Source organism: Protopterus annectens, chromosome 17.part0 (genome assembly GCF_019279795.1).
Source record: "Protopterus annectens isolate FY-2018-M chromosome 17.part0, PAN1.0, whole genome shotgun sequence".
Taxonomy (NCBI): domain Eukaryota; kingdom Metazoa; phylum Chordata; order Ceratodontiformes; family Protopteridae; genus Protopterus; species Protopterus annectens.
The window spans coordinates 36,491,328-36,511,182 of record NC_056751.1 but is presented as its reverse complement, the minus strand read 5'-3'; the positions used below and the strand labels follow the sequence as shown (position 1 = coordinate 36,511,182).

Here is a 19,855-nt window from a genome sequence, read left to right as displayed (position 1 = left end):
TTTCTTTTTCCCCAACTCATCTGCAGTACTGCATTGTGTATCAGCTAACCAGATTTTCATGTCCTCAGGCAAAGTGCTAAGGGTGTGTTCCCCCACCAAAAGGTCTGCCAGCCTTTCAGAACTGGTGACTTGACACCCACTCACCCACCTATGAAAGTAAGGGCTTTGTTCAGCAATATATTCACACACACTTTCATCTACCTTGCGTCTATGCTTACAAAACTTTTTTCTGTAAGCTTCAGGTATTACCTTAAAACACTCTATAATAGACAGTTTTTAACAGTATTATAAGTTAAGCAATCAGTATCAGACAATTTAGAAGTAGCAGTTACAGCTTTAACATGGAGTAAAGCAGTCACGAACCGTACCCAGAATCCTTGGTCAACATTATACTGTTTACATACCCTTTCAAACATATGAATAAAACTATCAAAATTGTCGCTCTGTAAATTGTGAAAAAAAATTTACTTAACTTTTTTGCTTCTAGGGTGTGGTTATTCCTTTCCCCATTACCTCCATGATCCTGGCGAAGAGTCAGCATCTCCTTTTCGTGTTCCGTCTGCCTCTCATTTTCTTCAGCTTCCAGACATCTCAGTGTCTCATTTTCTTCGGCCTCCAGATGTCTCAGCCTCTCTGCTGATTCTATTTCCAAATGTTTGGCCTCTAGTTCAAGTTTCTCTTACTCCAAACAGATTTTATGTCCTCTGTGGAAAGTTTGAACTGTCCATTTTCTGACAGATTTTATGTCCTCTGTGGAAAGTTTGAACTGTCCATTTTCTGAGAGTTGGACATCCGCAAGGCCAGTCTGGTTGTCCTTCTAGTTGCAGCTGTGACTAAAGCTGCAGTCATCTCTGCTTTAGTCAGGATGGCATGCACCAGTCGTTTGTCTTGGCACATCTCAGCCAACTGACTGCTTGTCAGCTTGCCATACTTCTCTGCTGACATCCTTAACTGCTCTTCCTGACTAACTAAGCTAACAAAAACAAAAAAATAAAACTATTGTGGTATGAACTCTGAATGTTCACTGTGTGGTGGATTGAAAGTACAGACACCTTTGTTAGTGACCACTGTTTACAGGCTACAGGATTTCAATATCCATACCACTGCCAAGCAATATATGTGACGACCCATCACTGGACCAGTAATCAAGGAACTTCAGTCCTCACCACTAGCACCAGTGATGGACGTACATTAGGAGGATGACAAGTTACACAGTATTTCCAGATGCAGCTCTCTGTGTCAAGTGCAACTTCCCTTAAGAGCACACAGAGACCACAATCAGTTCGCATCTGGTTTCTCTCTCTGTCTCCAGATCCCCAGTAAGACTCCCCATTGGCACAGCTATAGAGTGGAGATCTCAGCTCAGTGACCAAGCCAAGACCTCCACTACCCTCTCTGTCCAGTCAATGCTTCGTGTCCCTGCCCAAGTAACTGACACACACATGCACACACTTAGATGTTTGATTTATACACCACACACCTAGGAAAGGCTGGCACAGGTCTACTAGCTATGCCCCCTTCTGCCCAGACTATAAGGTAGTCTCCCCTGACACCAGTCACTCCTTATCAGCTACTTTAAGGCCTTTAACAAGGGGTGTCCAATCTTACTGTGTAATGTTATTGTTAATACAAATGGTAGTTTGACCAAGAGAAAGGCTATTAGGAGTGGCCCACACAGTGTCACCAACTAAATATGCAAGTACTCTCAGAACTTAAATATGTCTCACAAATGTCAGCCACGGTGAACGGTTTAGATATATTTAATAATAAGAAAACAAGAAAGTACTTGGTATATAATCACAGCAACATCAGAGTCCAAAATCACAATAAATATTTAAAACATTGTAGGACAGTCTTAAGTAAATAAAGGAAAACATCTAAGTTAAGCTTTGCTGTATTCCTTACTGTATCTAAGAGAATTACTGTACCCTAATAACTTCAAAGCAAGCAGGGCAGATGTGGTGAGTGGACCTTGATGTTGTCCGGTCAAAGTCAAAATACAGACTACTCAGTCTCTCTCAGAGAGTTCTTAAATTAATATCTCAAATATTACTGCTGAGATAGTTTGTATAATGACATAATTTCTTGTCATCTCACTCTATCCCAGGTGAAACCCCCACCGATGCAGCTGGTAGCATTTAACAGCTACCCGTGAAAATACATAGACAAGGGCTTTTCTTAGATCTAAGTCGCCTCCTGGAAGTCATAAAACAATAAAACACTTCCAAGACAATACAGAGAACCAACCTCTAGTTCTTGATATTGTGTCTGTTACTGCACTGAAACTGAAAGATAACGTCTTTGTATTACGTGGCCATAAACTAATTTCATTTCAGCTATTTTTCTGAAGTTAACCTCTAGTGTTTCAGTTTCCATTGTTAAAGTATATACATCTAAACAGCTGCAATAGTGCAGGTTCATTTCTGTTCTATTCCAGTAAGGTACACTGTGGTTACATCTTTAAACAGCACTTTGTAGAATACCTCTTCAGTACCCATCTATACAAGCCATCTTATATGACATACAGTTCTAATACATTTGTAACACAAGCATATGAATCCTGTTGATATTCACAAATGATGTATACTTATTTACAAAATTCCCAATAGCTGGGCTGGCAGTATCTCCATTAGTGACAGTGGGAAATAGATTTTCTAGACATCAAGATAAAGAAGATGTCTGATGCTCAGTTCAGAACCAATTTGCATAGAAACTCTTATAGGAAAAATAATATTTTGCACAAGAATAGCATGCATCGTGGCTATGTTTATAAGAACATTTTTAATGTTAGAGCATGAGGTTGACAAGACTAAATAATAGGGACAGCAGTTTTATTGATGTGTTAATGGGATTGCACCAAGAATTTATTGATAGAGGTTATTCCAATAAAGAGGTTGATGGCTTCTCAAGAGAGACCAACAGGACCGGTAGAGCCAGACCATATTTTTCAGCATCATATAATGAAAGTGAACCAGTGGATTTAGTTCAGAACACTGGATTAGACAGGATCGGGGTACCCTTATTTTATTCAAGTGAGGTCAGTGTTATTTGGGATATAGTCAGGAAGAACTGAACGATCCTTATGACAGATGGTAGAATTAAGCAGATTGTTGGTGTTTGTTTTAAAATTAAGATGTCTTTGAAACGTCTGCTTTGCTATAGAAATAAATCATTCACTGTGAATCTCTCTCAGCATAATGGCACCTTTCCACATAAATCTTGCAACTTTTGCATCTATATTAATACTGACAATTGCTTTATTCACATACTACCAGAAAAAGATAGACATTTACATTTTATGCTGATTGTGCAAGCAGAGGTCTATGTGCACAGCTTGCCCCTGCTTTTATGTAGGAAAGACCAGTCGCTCATCGAAAAATGTTCATGAGCATTTGCATGAGATATGCAAAGTAGATTATAAGAATCCATTAGCAAAACATAAGTGATTGTGATTTTATGCATTCTTTTTCCTTTATGGTTTTGCAGCCAATGCATAATGATTTAAGATTAGGTGAGTATAGGAATAAAACTGAAGAGAATGATCTTATGTGGATTGTTATTCTACAAGATGACAGGGGGTTTGGTTTGAATGGAAATTTATCTTTAAAACCTGTTCTCAAGTCATGTGATTTGTTTAAGTGAAGCTAACCGATACTTTTCTATTTAAAGCATTCATTATATGTGCTTTGTATCTATGGCCTGAAGAAGCGTCTTGAAAGGTGTGAAAGCGCTTACCTAAGTAAAGCTTTTTTGGAGTGTTTAGCTGTGTTTTAGTTGTTTGTTGTTCATGAATCTGCTGCTGTTTGTTATCAGAGGACTAATTAGTCGACTGTTTGGTGCATTTGTTTGCTCCAACTGTTCTTCTCCAGCCTCTGTCTTATCCAGTCAGACTCACTCAGGTATGCAGAGACCATTTACAATAGAGGATCCATTTAAATGAGACTCTCATCAGTCGCCCCTTTGTTCTGTCTCCCCTCATAGCCACAGTGACCATAGACGCCTCCCAACCGGGGGGGGGGGGGCATTTTTTGGGAAGGATGGTCCAAGGCATGTGGTCCTCCAATGAGAACATTTCCTAGAGATAAGAGTAGTCCTTGTAGCATTACAGGCTTTTCAAGATGTTCTCCCTCTAGGGATCATTGCAATTCAAACCGACATCGTGTTTGTAGCCTGGTAAATCAATAAACAAGGCAGAACCTGTTCTTACCCCTATGTGGAAAAGCTATGACAGTGTGGCAATTGGTGGTCCCCAACTGCTTTCTAGTGGCAACACACTTTCTGGGGAAAGCCAGCATACTAGTGGACAAACTCAGCAGTGAGTGGTCTCTCAACCAGTCAGTGGTGGAGGAAATTTTCTATCAGTGGGGTCAACCTTGCTGCAACCTCTTTACCTCTCCCCATAACAACAAATGCAGCAGGTACTGTCCCCTAATTCCCATCCAGGGTGAGTCACTGAGAGATGCTCTAGTCCACATTTGGCCCTTGGGTCTCCTTTATGCTTATCCCTTTGTACCCCTAATTCCAAAATTCTTACAGAAAGCCAGCCAGTTGAAGAGTTTGGCTGTCCTCATTGCCCCCTCCTTGTCTCCCCAAGTGCTGCCCCCCTTCCTTTGGTCTCATCTTCATTATCCTCTTTGGATACCAGACCCCTGTCCAGATGATATGTCACATCCCTCAGGGAGAGAACATCCCAATATTACAGTCTACAATTTAACCCCATGATTTCTCCAATTCCATTGATAGTTAGACAGCCCAGGCTGTCTTCCCTGGTTCATAATATTCTTTTGTCATCACAGAAAGATTCCACTAAGATGATTTATAAGAGCAAATGGAAAAGGTATTCAATTTGGACCTTGAAAATTTATGTTGATCCCTTTACTGCTCCTATTTCTTCTGTCTTAGATTTTTTAGCTTCTATTTTTAAAGAAGGTGCTAGTTTTTCCACAGTCAAAGGACAGTTGGCAGCCATATGAAACTTTCACTCAGTAGGCAATGCTTCTTGCCTGGCTGCTTCCAAATTATGTAAGGCTTTCCTGAAGGGTAGCTTCCTGCTCAGACCCCCAGTGAAAGATCCCTCACCTCCTTGGGATTTGACAGCAGTACTATAAGGCTTAAAATTCCTGTCTTGGAAAACAGCCTTTTAGCTGCTATTACGTCTGCTAAAAGGATTTCCCGACTCGAGGCTCTTTCATCCAAAGCACCATACATTGTTTTTCATAAAGATAGGGTTGTCTTAAGAAACAGTCCTTCTTTCCTACCAAAAGTGGCTTCAGAATCCAATTTAAATCAAACCATTCACCTCCCAGTTGTATTTCCAAAATTTTTAAAGGAGAATGCATGCTACATCTTTTGAATATGCCATTCTACTAGATCCATGGCCACCTCATCTGCCTTCTGGTTTAGAACTTCCATTGATGATATTTGTGAAGCAGCCACATTGTCTAATGCTCATACTTTTATTACTCATTACAAATTGGATTTAATTTTGAGAAGCAGAACTGCCTTTGATTCAGCAGTTCTCCAGAATATCCTTCCATGACTGCCACCTAAGATTTAAGTAGTTCGGGACTCTGTCCCATACACTGAGGAAGAATGAAAAGGACAACATCAGATATTAAAGTTATGTACTCACCATAACTAGGCATCTGTGTTGTCCATTTTCATTCTTCTTTAACTCCCCTCCCTCCTTCCCCCTTCCTTTCATCTTCTGGAGTGACCAGATAGATTTTCTGGAACCTGGTTTGACCGTACTCTAATTTTCTGTTCTTCTCTTCTATTATATACTGAGATCTTTGTGGCAGCAAACTCGCTCTGCTGTATTGGGGATGGACTAGGTCATTATGAGTAGTGGGAGGAGCTTGAGAATTGCATCCGAAGTCTATACAGTGCGGCCAAGTCGGATCTCAGGATCGGATCCATAACCCATACATTGAGGAAGAATGAAAATGGACAACATGGATACCTAGTTATGAAGAGTGCACAACTTTAAATTTTATTGTTCAAACTGCATTTTTGAAAGTTTTATAATGTCTGTTTTAAGATTTATAGATGTTATGTAATTGTTGTCATTAGTTTTTATGGTCATGTGATACCTAGAGTGATTGTATTTAAAAGTTACTGCTCTTATACTCAAACTTTTTAATATACTTGAGGAAGCACTGTTGTGTAAGCTTATATTTATCAGATAAACTTCTTGTTCATAATGTCACTGAACCGTGGGTTGCTTGTTACGCTGATTTCTTATACTCGAGCTCGGACTTCATCAGTTTTGAGCTACCTGTCTTTGTTGGATTTGGTGTATGTTAACTTATGGATGTTGTTCTGTATGTTATGTTTAGAAAACTTTTTCGTCACCTCTATTAAATTATCACTTAAGGTATAGGCAAACATACAATAACAGAAAGCAAAACAAACCACATCAACGTTTTTCCATTTTCATATATTGCATATCACATATCTCCTTTTTTTTCTAATTGTCATCAGTCCAACATTATGTAAATTGCTGAATTCCTGCCTTCCCTTGAACCTCACTCCTCTTCCTCTTGAACATTATTCTGCATGTTTTGTTCATGCAATTTCCTTTTATGTCTGTGTAATTTGCTCCTTCCCTGTTTTCAAGATTCCTCTTCCAGTTGTTTAATCTCTCTTATAACATTCATTACTTCAAATACAGTTGGTGTAGACTCTGATTGCCTTTTTCTAGTAATTGATTTTTTGGCAGCCAACAGAATTAAACTTAATATGACCTTACTATGTGTAGGCAATTCAGGTCCTGTCCCAGTTCAAAAGAATAATTTCCTTAGTTACAAACATTTGCTCACACAATATTTCTGACAAAGTACTCTGTGGGGATTTTTTTTTAAATTTGCCAACTCATTACACTCACAAAGGATATGTTCCCAGTTACCTCTTTCTTTCCTATCACATCTCCAATATTTGCTATCTACCTGAAGAAAACTTCTTTGAAGTCTGCTTGGGATGTACAAAAATAACCTATGCAAACACTTCCAAGCAAAGATCTTAAACCCTCTGGACTTTGTAGCATACTTGGAAGCCATACTGATGTCCTCCCATTGTTCTCTTGTAAATTAGTTTTCCAGTCTCTCTTCCCAATCTTTTCTACCCTCCTCTCATTGATTCTTATTGTTATCATGCAGTATTTTATATGCCCTACTAATTATCTATTTTTTTAACACTTGCTTCTGTCTAGATTTTACTGAAAACCCCACCAGAGCAGGTCTTTCACTTAAGATTCCCCTATCCCTTTTTCTTTGCCTATACTCTGATGTCAATCCCTGGTAGGGAAGGCAGTGTCTGGCCTGCAGTCCAAACATCATCTTGGCATCACCCCACTCTATTAACTTTCATTTCTAGTTATTTTTACTCCCAGTACCTTGGTTCCTTTAGCCCCCTCTCACCTATTTTCTGTACCCCTACTTGAGTAATCCTTAATGGCAAAATCTTGTTTCTCCATTCTTGTGTTGGCTTAGTTCTTAGAATACTTTCTGCTACTTTATATCATATTCTTTATGATTATTTTTCTCCTTAAGAATCTGTATCCAAAATCCCACTTTATCTGTATTACTTGAACTTTCCCCTGCTTCATCATCATCCCTTTTGAATTATAACCTTCTGTTTTTGTTGTGTACCAGCCTTATCTGTGTAGCTCAAAAATATCCCTTCAAATTAGGTAATCCCAAACAAACTTGTTCTTTTGGAAGGATCAATTTATCCCACTTAGCTCTGACCATCTTCCCCTTATAGATAAATTCCTGCAAGTTTTCATTAATTATTGTTCACCACTTCTCCTCTGGTTTATCAAATATGCCTAACTTGTATGTAAAGTCAAAGGGACTAAAAACATTTTCACTGCTTGTAGCTTACTATCCATAGCCATAAAAAGAGCATTCAGTTTCCCAATTTTTGTATTATCTTTTATTTAGCTTTTTTCCCCACATATGCTTAGCTGCTGTAACAGAAGCCTTTTTAATCCATATTCCCAAATACGTAAGAAATAATGTCTGACAGGATGTGTGTTAGTGTGTAATTATCGTTCGCCCATACACCCCTGGAAGGACATTAATTACACATTAGCACACACTCTGTTGGGCATTATTGCGCTTAGAGAATGGGCTCTCTGTAAAATTGTTATGTTTTATTTCCTATTAGTTTTAAGTTGTGTATTATTTTTTATATATATTTTTAATGTAAAATAGTTCCTCCACCTAATGTTTCAAACTTTCTTTAGTATATGTTAATGGTGTTGGCAGAAGCATTTTACATCAAAAACATATAAAAAGTAGTATTGTACTTAAAATAAATCAGTAAGTAAAACACAACAGTTTTACAGAAAGCCCATTCGCTCTCTGTCCCTCTCTCATACACAGTCTCTTCTGCTTTCACACATACTACGCATACACAGTTTCCTCTGGTTTCATACTTGCATTCACACACTTTAAAATCAAAATTGAAGTGGGTCTGTATGAAGCTGGGTCAGATGGTTTTTACCATCTTTAGGTAATACAGCCACCACAGTTTTCTTTGAAGATGTTGGTGTTTCCCCTCCTTTTAAAATACTGTTATAAAACTCTTGCATATCTTTATCACTTTCTTCCCTCCTGACTTCCAGACATCCAAAGAAATGTAGGCTGTTCTTGGAGACTTTCCTGAAGACTGATTATACATCACAGTTCTGTCTCATCTCCTCCTATCTTAACTACTAGTTGTTGAGCCTCATCTTCCTCCATCCTTGGCATAATTATGTCTTCAATAAATATTTCCACATTTTCTCTGCTTTATACAGATTTTCATAAAATTTCCAAAATGTCTGTAAAATCGCTGCAGTATTTCTGGTTAATTTTCTTGTTGAAGGCTCCCTAAGCTCAGCAACCCTTTCCATTTTCTGCTGGCTACATTGTTCTAATAGTTTTTGTGCTCTGGAGTTGTTATAAAAAAATAGTTATTTAACAGCAATCTCTCTAAACTCATACATATTATCCAGATACTTTCTTATTCCCTTATTATCATCAAGTCCCAAACTTTAACTTAGACTCAGAGAAACAAAAAACAAAAGAGGAACCATGTCAGTTTAGAAGCATTTACTAAGGTAGCCCTAAGGCAGTGAAATCCCTCTTTTTAGTAAATTGTAGTATTTTTTATAATGTGTCCCTTTCCTTAATTCACGTCACCACAGACATCCTTTATAGACCTCCCTCCCTAATGTGTTCTGTCGTGGATCTTCCTGTGCAATCCACCTTGTAGAATACGATCATTTATTCTTAATCCATTTCAGTCCCAATACAAGTTTGCTCATTTAATTATTAAACAGACCCAGAAAAAAAGCAACCATTCCATTTCTTTTCTGTTATCTTCACTGAAACTTCCCAACAGATCTTGTGTTTGGTACTTTAGAATCAGGCTGTCAGATCCTGGTTATCTTCATTGATCAGTACTTGCCACCTCTTCCTGTTATGCCGTCCCACATTTGGTGCATTACTTTTTATTCCATTGGCAAATTAGATTAGGTCGTTATTAACTTTTTTGTATGTAGTTTCTCCATGGCATCTTCTGAAGTGGTATAAAACAAGGTTACAGAGCTGGTAGCTTTGCAAGGTACAGTGTAGGCCATTTCATGCATGAAGAATTTCATTGTGTACTTGACGACAGCAAAGCTCCCCTCTCCTATGTCACATTCAAGGAATAGTCATTATTAGCATATACTTCAGACTTGTCCTGTGATACAGATTCCCTCTGCTTAGAAGTGGCATGCTCATTTTGCCCCAAGTTTTGATTCGTTTCTCAAATTGTTTTTCGTAACCCTGGGATTGGTCGATATATTCTTTTTTCAGTTTGATTCAGCCTCTGTTCACAGATAATGAGGTGCACTCCATAAATTTAAATCTTCCCGTCTAAATTATTTGTATTATAGGTGTCTTTTGAATCTGTCTGTCTGATTAACTGCATTTTGTGTATTGTTAACAGTCTTTCCTCACAAAGTTTTATTATTGATGAAATGGAAGTAACACTGATGAAGCCATAGAAATGGGGAGTGTGAAATGTTCTTCTTTAGCATGTGTTTATTGTATTTGATGTCCACCAAGTTTTTGCTTTCTTGTTTAATTCAAAGTCAACTTTTACATAAATTTGCAAACTGTGTTACACTTGTCACTTACATAAGTTTAATTATTGATATTAAGATAGCCTAAATAATCTTTTCATTTACTGATTGATATAGGGTATCGCTGGGAACGCCAGTTAGTATTTAGAAGCAAGCTAACTATGCACACTGCCTTTGACCGTAAGGACAATGTACATCCTGCAGAGATAACGGCACTGGGTGTTTCAAAGTAAGATATTTTATTTAAAAAAAATTGAACCTAAAATTATTAGATAAAAATGACTTAGTCTAACATTGATTACCCTTCCTGATGGATCATCTGGTTGTCATCCATTCTACCAAAGTTCAGCAACATTTTTTCGAAGATTATATTATATGTGTGCTATATGCTGATGCATGCCGTGATGCCACAAGATGGTTACCAAAGCATGCTAGTACCCTCTTGTTTTACAGCTTTCATATTTTGGATCATAATAACATGACTACTCATTATTAAGCAATTTTTCTGCATTTGTTTCATAGTTGCAGCCTGACCATGGTGGCCATTAAGGGACCATAAGAAAATATCAGCTATGAAAAGTATTAATCTTGTATAGTAATATGCAATAAGTGATCAAACTTCGTTGCTAGTTTCTGATTTGTGCTTACTGGTGGATTGGGGTGTAACTGACAGTTCTAGGGTGATGTGCAGGTGAGTACAAAATGTGTGACATCACAGTATGTCATTATCTAGCACTTTACACTCCTCATGCCCTGGATTATCCAAAAATGTCAACTGATTTTGACTGATGGAGAGATGATTCCAGTTGTAGGACTCTACAAGGAAGGTCCTCTTGTAGATGATCTTTAAATACAAGAATTTATTTATCGATACTGTATGGATTTTGGATATATATTGGGTAATCAAAACTTTAGGTAATCGAATACCTAAAGCTCGACACCTAAACAGTGAAAGCTGTAAACATCGAATGGCCACTTGCGCAAATTTTTTCATAGGGGGGAAAAATTGCTTGGCCATTATCGGGAATCTGCCCTTTTCTCCACTGTAGAGTGATCTTGGAGTTGGTATATTTAGTTGGGGGGGTGCCATTCGATTAGGGTTTGAAATTTTTTTTTTCTCCGGCAAAGTAATTCGCGGAAGTGGCTGTTTGATGTTTACAGCTTTCACTGTTTAGGTGTCTAGGTTTAGGTATTCGATTACCTAAAGCTTCGACTATATAATACAGATCCTGCATTTTCTAATTTTTGTATGCATGCTTTAATTTTATTTCCATTTTATGTTGCATGTTCTTCATGTTTCACTGTTGCAGTCATCACCTGTGGGTTATCCTTGCTGCGGTAGCCCTCGGCCGGCCCGAATACCAGAGTCAGTGTTTTTCTGCGTCGGCTGCTGTCGCTTACTGTCTGCCGTCAGTGCTATAAAGGAAGACAGCCAATGCCATTACATCAGTCTTTCTTGCCACACAGCCCATAGCTAAAGCAGTTCACAAGTGTGCCAGTCGGTTGCTACCAGATTTTGAATTTCAGCTGAAAAAGTCTAAAGCTAAGTACCCCGTTGGGGATCCTTTTTTCTTGCACTAACTGATGTCAGAAAAATTTAACAGTTGTCTCGCCTGTGGAAAGCAAATACCACACCGAGATTTCCATTTATACTGCATCACTTGTTTAGCCCCAAGCCGTGACGTCCCCCGTTGCTGGTTCTGTGCCCTCTTTTCACGCGTGAACCATTTGTCATAGAGCTCTTATTGTAGCCGAAATGGCATCTGTCAGCAAACAATCCGTAGACATTCTGAAAAAACATAAGGATAAAGATAGAGACAGACCACTCAAGGCTAAGCCTTCCAATGACTCTACCGCTAAGCAGGTTGTCAGTTCTCCGGAATTCAGTGAGGCGCCTTTGCAACCCCTGATGGTTGATTTGATATCTTTGCAAGCTTCAACTGAGACCCTTTCGGAGTCTAGTGTGCCGCAGACATCATCTTCATCTTCCAAGCCTTTGGTTGTTTCTGCCTCATTTGGGTCCAGAGCCGCGATGCAGGCACCAGCTTCCAAGGAGGTCTTTCGCACTACCGAATCTAGACAAAAAAAAATTATGTTTCTCCCCCTACTACCATTTCTCTCAGACTGATGGATACTCTTAGGGCTAGAGGCAAGGCCACTCCTAGGAAAACTACCTGTAGCCACCATTTTACTCCTGCTCCACCACCCCAAGCTCAAATGCTTAAAATGGCTGAGGAATTTATCACCCTTATCTAAGAAGAAAAGAGATCTTTCTCCTGAAATACTGACAGAACAGGATTCTGAGGAGTCTGACTATTCAGTTTTTGAAGAGGAACAACTACCTCTGACTGCTTATGAGGATTCAGATGCAGAGGAATCCATTCATTCTGCCTCCCCACCAGAGGATCCTTCCTTTGGGGAAGCCCTTCACACCGTCAGGGAGCATTTCCACTGGGAATCCCAGGACTTCCCTCAGTCTAAGAAAAGACTAAGAGTTTCTAGAGCTGCCACAGCAGAGACTCTTGGCCATCCCTCCAATCTTAGAGGTGGTTGATGATGTGTTTCATGAATCCAGCTTAACTCCTGACGCCCTTCCACCTGCTCCCTGAAAACCTGACAGGTATTACAGAATACCGGATTCTCACAAATACCTGTACAGAAATCCTGCTGCAGACCTGGAGGTCATTACGCAGGGACCTAAAGGAGTTAAGGCTAGTTCTATAAAGAACCCTATTCCTCCTGACAAGGATTCCAGAGCTTTGGACTGGTGGGGTAAAAAAGTATACACCTCTGCAACCTTAGCTTTCAGAGCTCACAACTGTCAGTTCCACGTGTTAAAATTTCAACATCACACTTTGGAGCTATTAAAACAAAATATTTCTACCTTTCCTGACTGTGCCAATTCAAAAGAGTTAGCAGTTTACTGCACTCTACTTGTCAAATGGCTAAACACTCTACACTGTGGATATGACGCCCTAGAAGCTGCAAGCAGGGCCGCAGTGTCAGGATCTGTCATTAGGAGACATGCATGGTTGAAAGAACAACCTCTCCCTAATCACGTCAAATCTAATTTACTTGATGCACCTTTGGATAAGGACTGATTGGAGTAAAAGCAGAAGCGATGCTTAAAAAGATGGAAGGCAAAGCAAAATCTATGCACACAGTAAAAGATTTTCTTCAGGTACCACCTCCTAGGTTCAGCAGGAATTTTCCCTCTAAACACTGGCCCTTTCCTGCACCTAGCAGACAGGGGCAAGGTAAGCCCTGCAGGGACAGACCACCCAGACTCCTATCCCAGGGTCAGCAAAGAACTAAACGGTGGACCACTTCTACTCCAAAGGCAGGGAGTTTTAAGCCATCTCTGTAGGGTAAAAATCCCTCAAGGACTCCCTCCCCCCTTTCTACAGTCCTTCCACTCACCAAGAACCATTGGGTCTTAATGGCCTTTTTTCAGGGATACGAATTTTCCATCTACTAACTCCCAATTCCAAGAGGGTACCCTTATCTCAATATTTCTGAACAGGGGCACTGTAATATGTCCAAGCTCACTCATCCCTAGGGGCAGTGGAACTGGTCCCCTCAGATCAATCAAGCAAAGGCTCTTACTCCACACTAGTCCTTGCTTTTAGGATAGAGGATGCTTGGCTCCCCTCCTTGGATCTACCCATTCAGAACACCTTCATGGTGATCACCAAATTCAAAATGCTAACTTTGCAGCAGTTGCTGCCTAGGCTGACCAAAAATGCATGGTTAGTTACCCTCCCTCTACAAGAGTCCTTAGCCCTGGCCATAGCCTTTGGTGGACAGAAAAACATACAAATTTACCCTTATTTGGACAGCTGCGTCGTTCAGGCAGATGGCAGAGAATAGCTACTCAAAGACCCCCTATTTATCAGAACCCTCCCAACCCTCTCAAGATACACCATCTACTAGAAAAAAATCAGAACAAAACACGCTCCAGGAAGATCATTTTCTTGGGAACACTGCTGCACACAGCAGACCAAATGGCCTTCCTATCCCCATAAAAACAGAGATTCCAGCAGCTCTTTTTCAACAGCTGGCTTTCAGACTTAGCCGCATGGCGAGGAAATCCCTGTAAGCCTTGAGGTACATGCCATCTTGCATCCTTCTATTTTCTCTGGCCAGGCCTCACATGAGAAAACTTCAGTGGTACCTAAAGAGCCTTTGGAGTCCACACTGTCTTCCTCCAGGGACCTCTAAACCACTGATCCCCTGTATAGGGGCTGAGTTTCTCTGATTGGCAGGGGCCCCTGCCCAGAACAAGGGTCTTTCCTTCAACCTCGGCCCAACCGGGTAGACCATTACCACCGATGCCTCAGACATAACTTGAGATGTTCACCTAGAAGGCAAATGCACCCAAGGTCTTTGGGATGCCCAGCACCTTCCCTTACACTTCTACCAGAAGGAAATCATCGCAGTACAAAAGGCTCTGTCATCCTTCAAACCCCATCTCAAACCAGGGGTTCTCCTAGTCAAAACAGACAACACCACAGTAATGTGGTACACCGACTAACAGGGAGGGACCCTATCTTACCATCTGTGCAGGCTAGCAACTTCTTCCATGGAACTACACCTGATAGCCAGTACCCACCTGGGATCAACCACACCCTGCCAGACCATTTAAGCAGAAACTTCCTGGACCCCCACGAGTGGGAGATATACAGAAAAATCCTTTTACAGTCATCCAGGAGTGGGGATCTCAAGAGCTGAATCCTTTTGCTTCGCATCCCAACCAGCTGTGGAAAAGATTCTGTACCAGGGAGTATCACCTCCTAGCATGGAAGGTGGATGCCTTGACCTCCCCCTGGAACACTCTCTTTGTGTACTCATTCCCTCTTATCCCCAGGGTACTGGTCAAATTCAGGGAGGAGGGACAAAAGGCCATCCTCATTGCTCCAGACTGGTCCAGACAACGTTGGTACCCCTTACTGAGCAGCCTGACTCTACAGCCTCCCAGCCAGTTTCCCCCTGATCTTAGAACTCTTAAAGGACAACGGGATATTAAAGCAGATTGCTCAACCTACTGTCTCTTTTAGTCCCTGTTCGTTGATACTGCCTTGAAAAATCACCCATGCAGCTTTAAAAAGTAATCCGCTCAACTGTTTTCCCTGTTAGGCTTCCTACCTTTCCATACTGTTTTACTTTCACTTTGAAAACCAAGTTGAAAAACCTCTAGCTGGCTCTGAAATGATGATGTCACATCTGCCAGACCTCTTGCCCTAGCTACCGGGACGCTTCCTCCCCCAAAGTGATGTAATCCCTGCCTGATTTGCATGCTGTATAGAAGAGCCAGTGGACCTCCCACATTGTGATGTCACAGCTGCCTTGCCCAGCCCACTCTTAACCTAGCAAAAATGTCAAAAATATAATCTCATTTTTCTGAAGAGCCCTTCTGATATCTGACAAAGTACAGGGAGATGCACAGTAACAGCTGCAAAAATTAAGAGCATAAATTTGCAATGACCATGCGTAGACATTAATTGCATGTTTTTACATAAGAAGCAGATGTCTGTCACAATTAATCGACAGCACTACATCAGATTACAAGAAGTATGCAATACCGTAATTTTCTTAAATCGCCACTTAAAAAAAGCATGTGGGTGCTGCCATGCAAGTCTGAAATATTTTGTGTTTATAGTGCATCATTTGTTAGTTATTTAACCAAACAGGAAGGAAAAATAAGTGGGAGTTTGATGTTTTGCAAAACAATGATTATTCCCAGTGCTATGGAGCTTGGTTCTAAACTTGACAGGAGGAGTCAAACAAAAAAATCTCCCACTGTAGGAAGGAAAGGCTGACATGAAAACAGTATATTAGTCTGGTCACCTGCTGTGAGCTGTCATTCACATACAGATAATGGGTCAAATTTCCCTTAGCTCTTTGACAGCTAGGGAAGGGGGAGGGGAGATGCCTTGAAGAACTAGATTTCAGCCTTCACAAAAGAAATGAAGTTAGCATTTCTAAGAAGAAAGAGCAATAAAATGCACTTTTCAGTTCTGTCCTGTAGCATTTGCACTGCTTGTGTTTGAAGTAGTCATTGAAAAAGGATAAAATTTTAACCAAAAGTAGGCGAGTATAACACAGCAGTTAATGCCTGTAAAATCAGTGGACTGACAGGAGCTTTAGGGAAAACAGGGCAGATCTGATGCAATTTTTTGGAGACAAACAATGCATTCTGGGATACTTAGAGGCAGACTAAACAGTCAGAATTATTTCAGGATGCCAGACCCCATGTGATCAGAGTCAGAAATTGCATATAAAATATCTAAAAAGCTCTAAATAGTCCCAAAGTGGTGTTAAAATGTAGGAAGCACCAAACCATGATGAAATAAACATGTTTTTTGAGTCTGTGGGTGCAGTTGTCCTTTAACTCAGGGGGGATGCTGCACCCAGACTCTCAAACTATCAGCTTGGCCAATACTCAAAAGGCAGACTAGGGGCCCCTGTTAAGCAAGCAGGTCCTACACATTATCACAGAGGCCAGATGGCCCAGCACCAGAAAATCTTACGCAGGAAAATGGAAAAGATTCTGCTCTTGGAGCCAGTCCAGAGGGGGGCAATCCCTCACCATCTTCCATCCCTCTTATCCTGGACTACCTAGAGGAGCCACTTAATACTGGCCTTCTCTTCTCCTCTATTAAAATCCATGCCTCAGCCATTTCAGCTCTTTTTTGATACAGAACAGCCCTTGTTATTCCACCTTTTGATTTAACAATGCATCCGAGGTCCTTCTAATATCGGACCTCCCAGAAGGCCTCCCACTCCACCCTGGGACCTGAATTATGTTTTGAGGAAAAAACAACTCTACCACACTTTGAACCTGCTGCGTCAGCAGAACTTAGATACCTCTCCTGAAAGACTGCTTTTCTCCTAGTTATAGCCTCAGCCAGAAGGGTCTCACATCTTCAGGCATTGATAGCCATTGAGCTCTTCATCTTCTTCCAGGCAGACAGGGTCTCTTTCAGGACTAATCCCTCCTTTATACCCAGGGTGGTATCTAATGTAACTGTCCGCTAAGCTATACCTCTACCCCCCTTCTTTCCTAACCCTCAAAACAAGGGGCAAAGAATTCTGCACTCACTAGACATGCACAGACAGCTCAGATACTATCTGGACCATACTAAATCCTTCAGGAAAACAGACCAAATCCTTGTCAGCTTTGCCCCAGGGGCAGAGGGGAAGCCCATTTCCAAATTATCCTTTTCCCAGTGGATCTCGCACTATATCCATTTCTGCTACACTTTGCATGGGAAACATTCCACTAGGGTAGCTCACCAAAAACTGCCAACGGGTCAAAGAAGTAACTAAAAACCAAGTGCCATGACCCTGGAAGAAAGAACAATAAAGCTTATGGACAGGACGACTTAATCAAGCTTTGTATCCCTTGATTTTAACAGTGTAATCCACAGAAACTCACAGGATAATAAGAACACCAAAGAACAAAGCTTGTCAGCCGTTTAAACAGTTTAATCCAAGCATTCACTTCACAGAAAAAACACTGATATCACACTAACTCTCCATATGCAAGTACGTTTTCGTTTCAAAAACTTCCTCAGATGGCTGGTAACTACATCAGTGCATATATATATATATATATATATATATATATATATATATATATATATATATATATTTACACATCAATTATTTAAAACCACCAATCTCATGCTGCATAGGAAATGAGGCATAATTTAATATTATGTCATAAAACATCTAAAACACAATCTAAGTGCCTTATTTCTAGCATAAAAATACTGTTGGCCTAATTATACTTATGATATCAATCAACCAACATACCAGTTATCTAAAAGTTTACTTTCCTATTATCCTGTGAGTTTCTGTGGAGTACACTGTTAAAATCAACGGATACAACGCTTGACTAAGTCATCCTGTCCGTAAGCTTTATTGTGCTTTCTTTCAGGGTCTTGGCACTTGGATTCCACTAGGGTAACCTACACTTCCTCAGCATTCCTCAGAGGAGTTCCCACCAGGGACATCCTGTAGGCTGCCACCTGGACTTCTGTCTATACCATTGCCAAGCTTCCCCACCTACCTCTTTTCTTTAAGGCCAGGGCAGGGCTTGCCTCTGAAGTTCTGCAGGGCATGCTGACCCATTGCTAGGTCTCTTACTAATCTTACCACCCCTCTCCTCAGCTTTGGGAATCCTTCCACAGGTGATGACCACAACAGTGAAACACGAAGAACATAGTACTATTGTGTACACTTACCATAAATGTAGATGTTCGTGTGTATTGACTGTTGCAGTCCTGGTTTCTCACCCTCCTTCCCCCTTATATCTTCTTTCTTTAGAGAGACATCAATTTCTAATGGTGGCCTTTAGCCATCAGGACCACTTTACCATATTTACTTGGGCCTCTGACTGGTTAGGGCAATGGCATCAGCTGCCTTCCTTTGTATCACTGACGTCCGGACGTCAGACATCAAGCGATGGCAGCCGACACAGAAAAACATTGACTCTGGTATTCAGGCCAGCCAAGGGCTACTGCAGCATGGATAACCCAAAGGTGATGACTGCAACAGTGAATACATTAGAACATCTACATTTATGGTAAGTGTACACAACTGTACTTTTTCTTTTCTGTCACTTAGCTCATTCCTTTGAACTTTATTGCATTCAAATGAAGTTTCTGGGAATGATCTAGCAGTTTTTCATTAAAATCTTTCTGTCTCTGGAGACTTCCAAGATGGCTGCATATTGAGTAACAGTTTAATTTTAGCTTTCCTAGTGTGAAAACAGAAACTAAGCAGAGAAGCCAGTGGAGTTTTGTGTTTATGGGTAAATTTCAGTAAATGGCTAGTAAATGCACTGTCCGGATGCTATGAAAAAAGAAATATGAAAGACCTGAAGGAAATTCAGCTACAAAAAGTGAGCAAGAAACAGTGACTGGGGAAAGTTCTACAGCTGTTCAGCAAAAAGCAATGCAATCTTCAGACATGACTTCCAATAATCTACAGGAAGATGCAAGACAACTGCATACAGACTTGGTTAAAATAAACAAAACACTGATGGAGTATATCAGCACAAACAACAAAAGGCTGGAAAAATGGAAAAAGCTTTAAACAGATATTCAAATGAGATGATAAAGCTGCAACAATCAGGGGTAGAAATGAAGAAAAGGCTGTCTGAATATGAGACTGTTCAAAAAGAGATGTTTCAAAAGTAATAGAGTTAGAGGAGAGAGCATGTAGGGGAAAAATGAGAGTTTCAGCTGTAACATAGAAGCTGGAGGGAGCGGACTGTATTAATTTTATGAAAGCACAAATAAGTAACTAGACAGGTCTTCCACAGCAGTAGTTGTTAACTGAAAGGGCACATCGTCCACATTCTCCAAACCTGGCTATGAGGAAGCAGCCTAGATCTTTAGTAGTAAAGATGCAATCCTACCAGCAGAAGGAGTTGATTCTGACAAAACTGTGGCGGTAGGACAAAGTATTAAAAGTGGGAGACAGCAGAGTGTTTGTGGAGAATGATTATTCATTGTACACCAGGCAGAAGAGGAGTAAATGTATTCTGCTGTTCAGGGAATGTCGAGAAGCAGGTGTGAGATTCAAACTGCTGTACCTAGCTATCTTCAAAATATTCTTCCCTGGGGGGGAGAAAATCATTTTTTGATGAAGTACGTGCTAAGAAGGAAATACAAAAGTTTGTCCAACAAAATGTGAGCTGTGAAACAGAAGGAGATGCTGCCACAGAAA

The 19,855-nt window shown here is 40.4% G+C and overlaps 1 protein-coding gene across 1 annotated transcript in view; it reads left to right on the top strand.

Annotated features, from left to right (window-relative positions):
* The window catches only part of WDFY3 (WD repeat and FYVE domain containing 3), a 5,086,165-nt gene that overhangs the window by 5,002,505 nt on the left and 63,805 nt on the right, over positions 1 to 19,855 (top strand). The window contains exon 63 of the mRNA XM_044059488.1: positions 10,235 to 10,346. Coding sequence (XP_043915423.1) covers positions 10,235 to 10,346 — 112 coding nt within the window. The remainder of the gene's footprint in view (positions 1 to 10,234; positions 10,347 to 19,855) is intronic.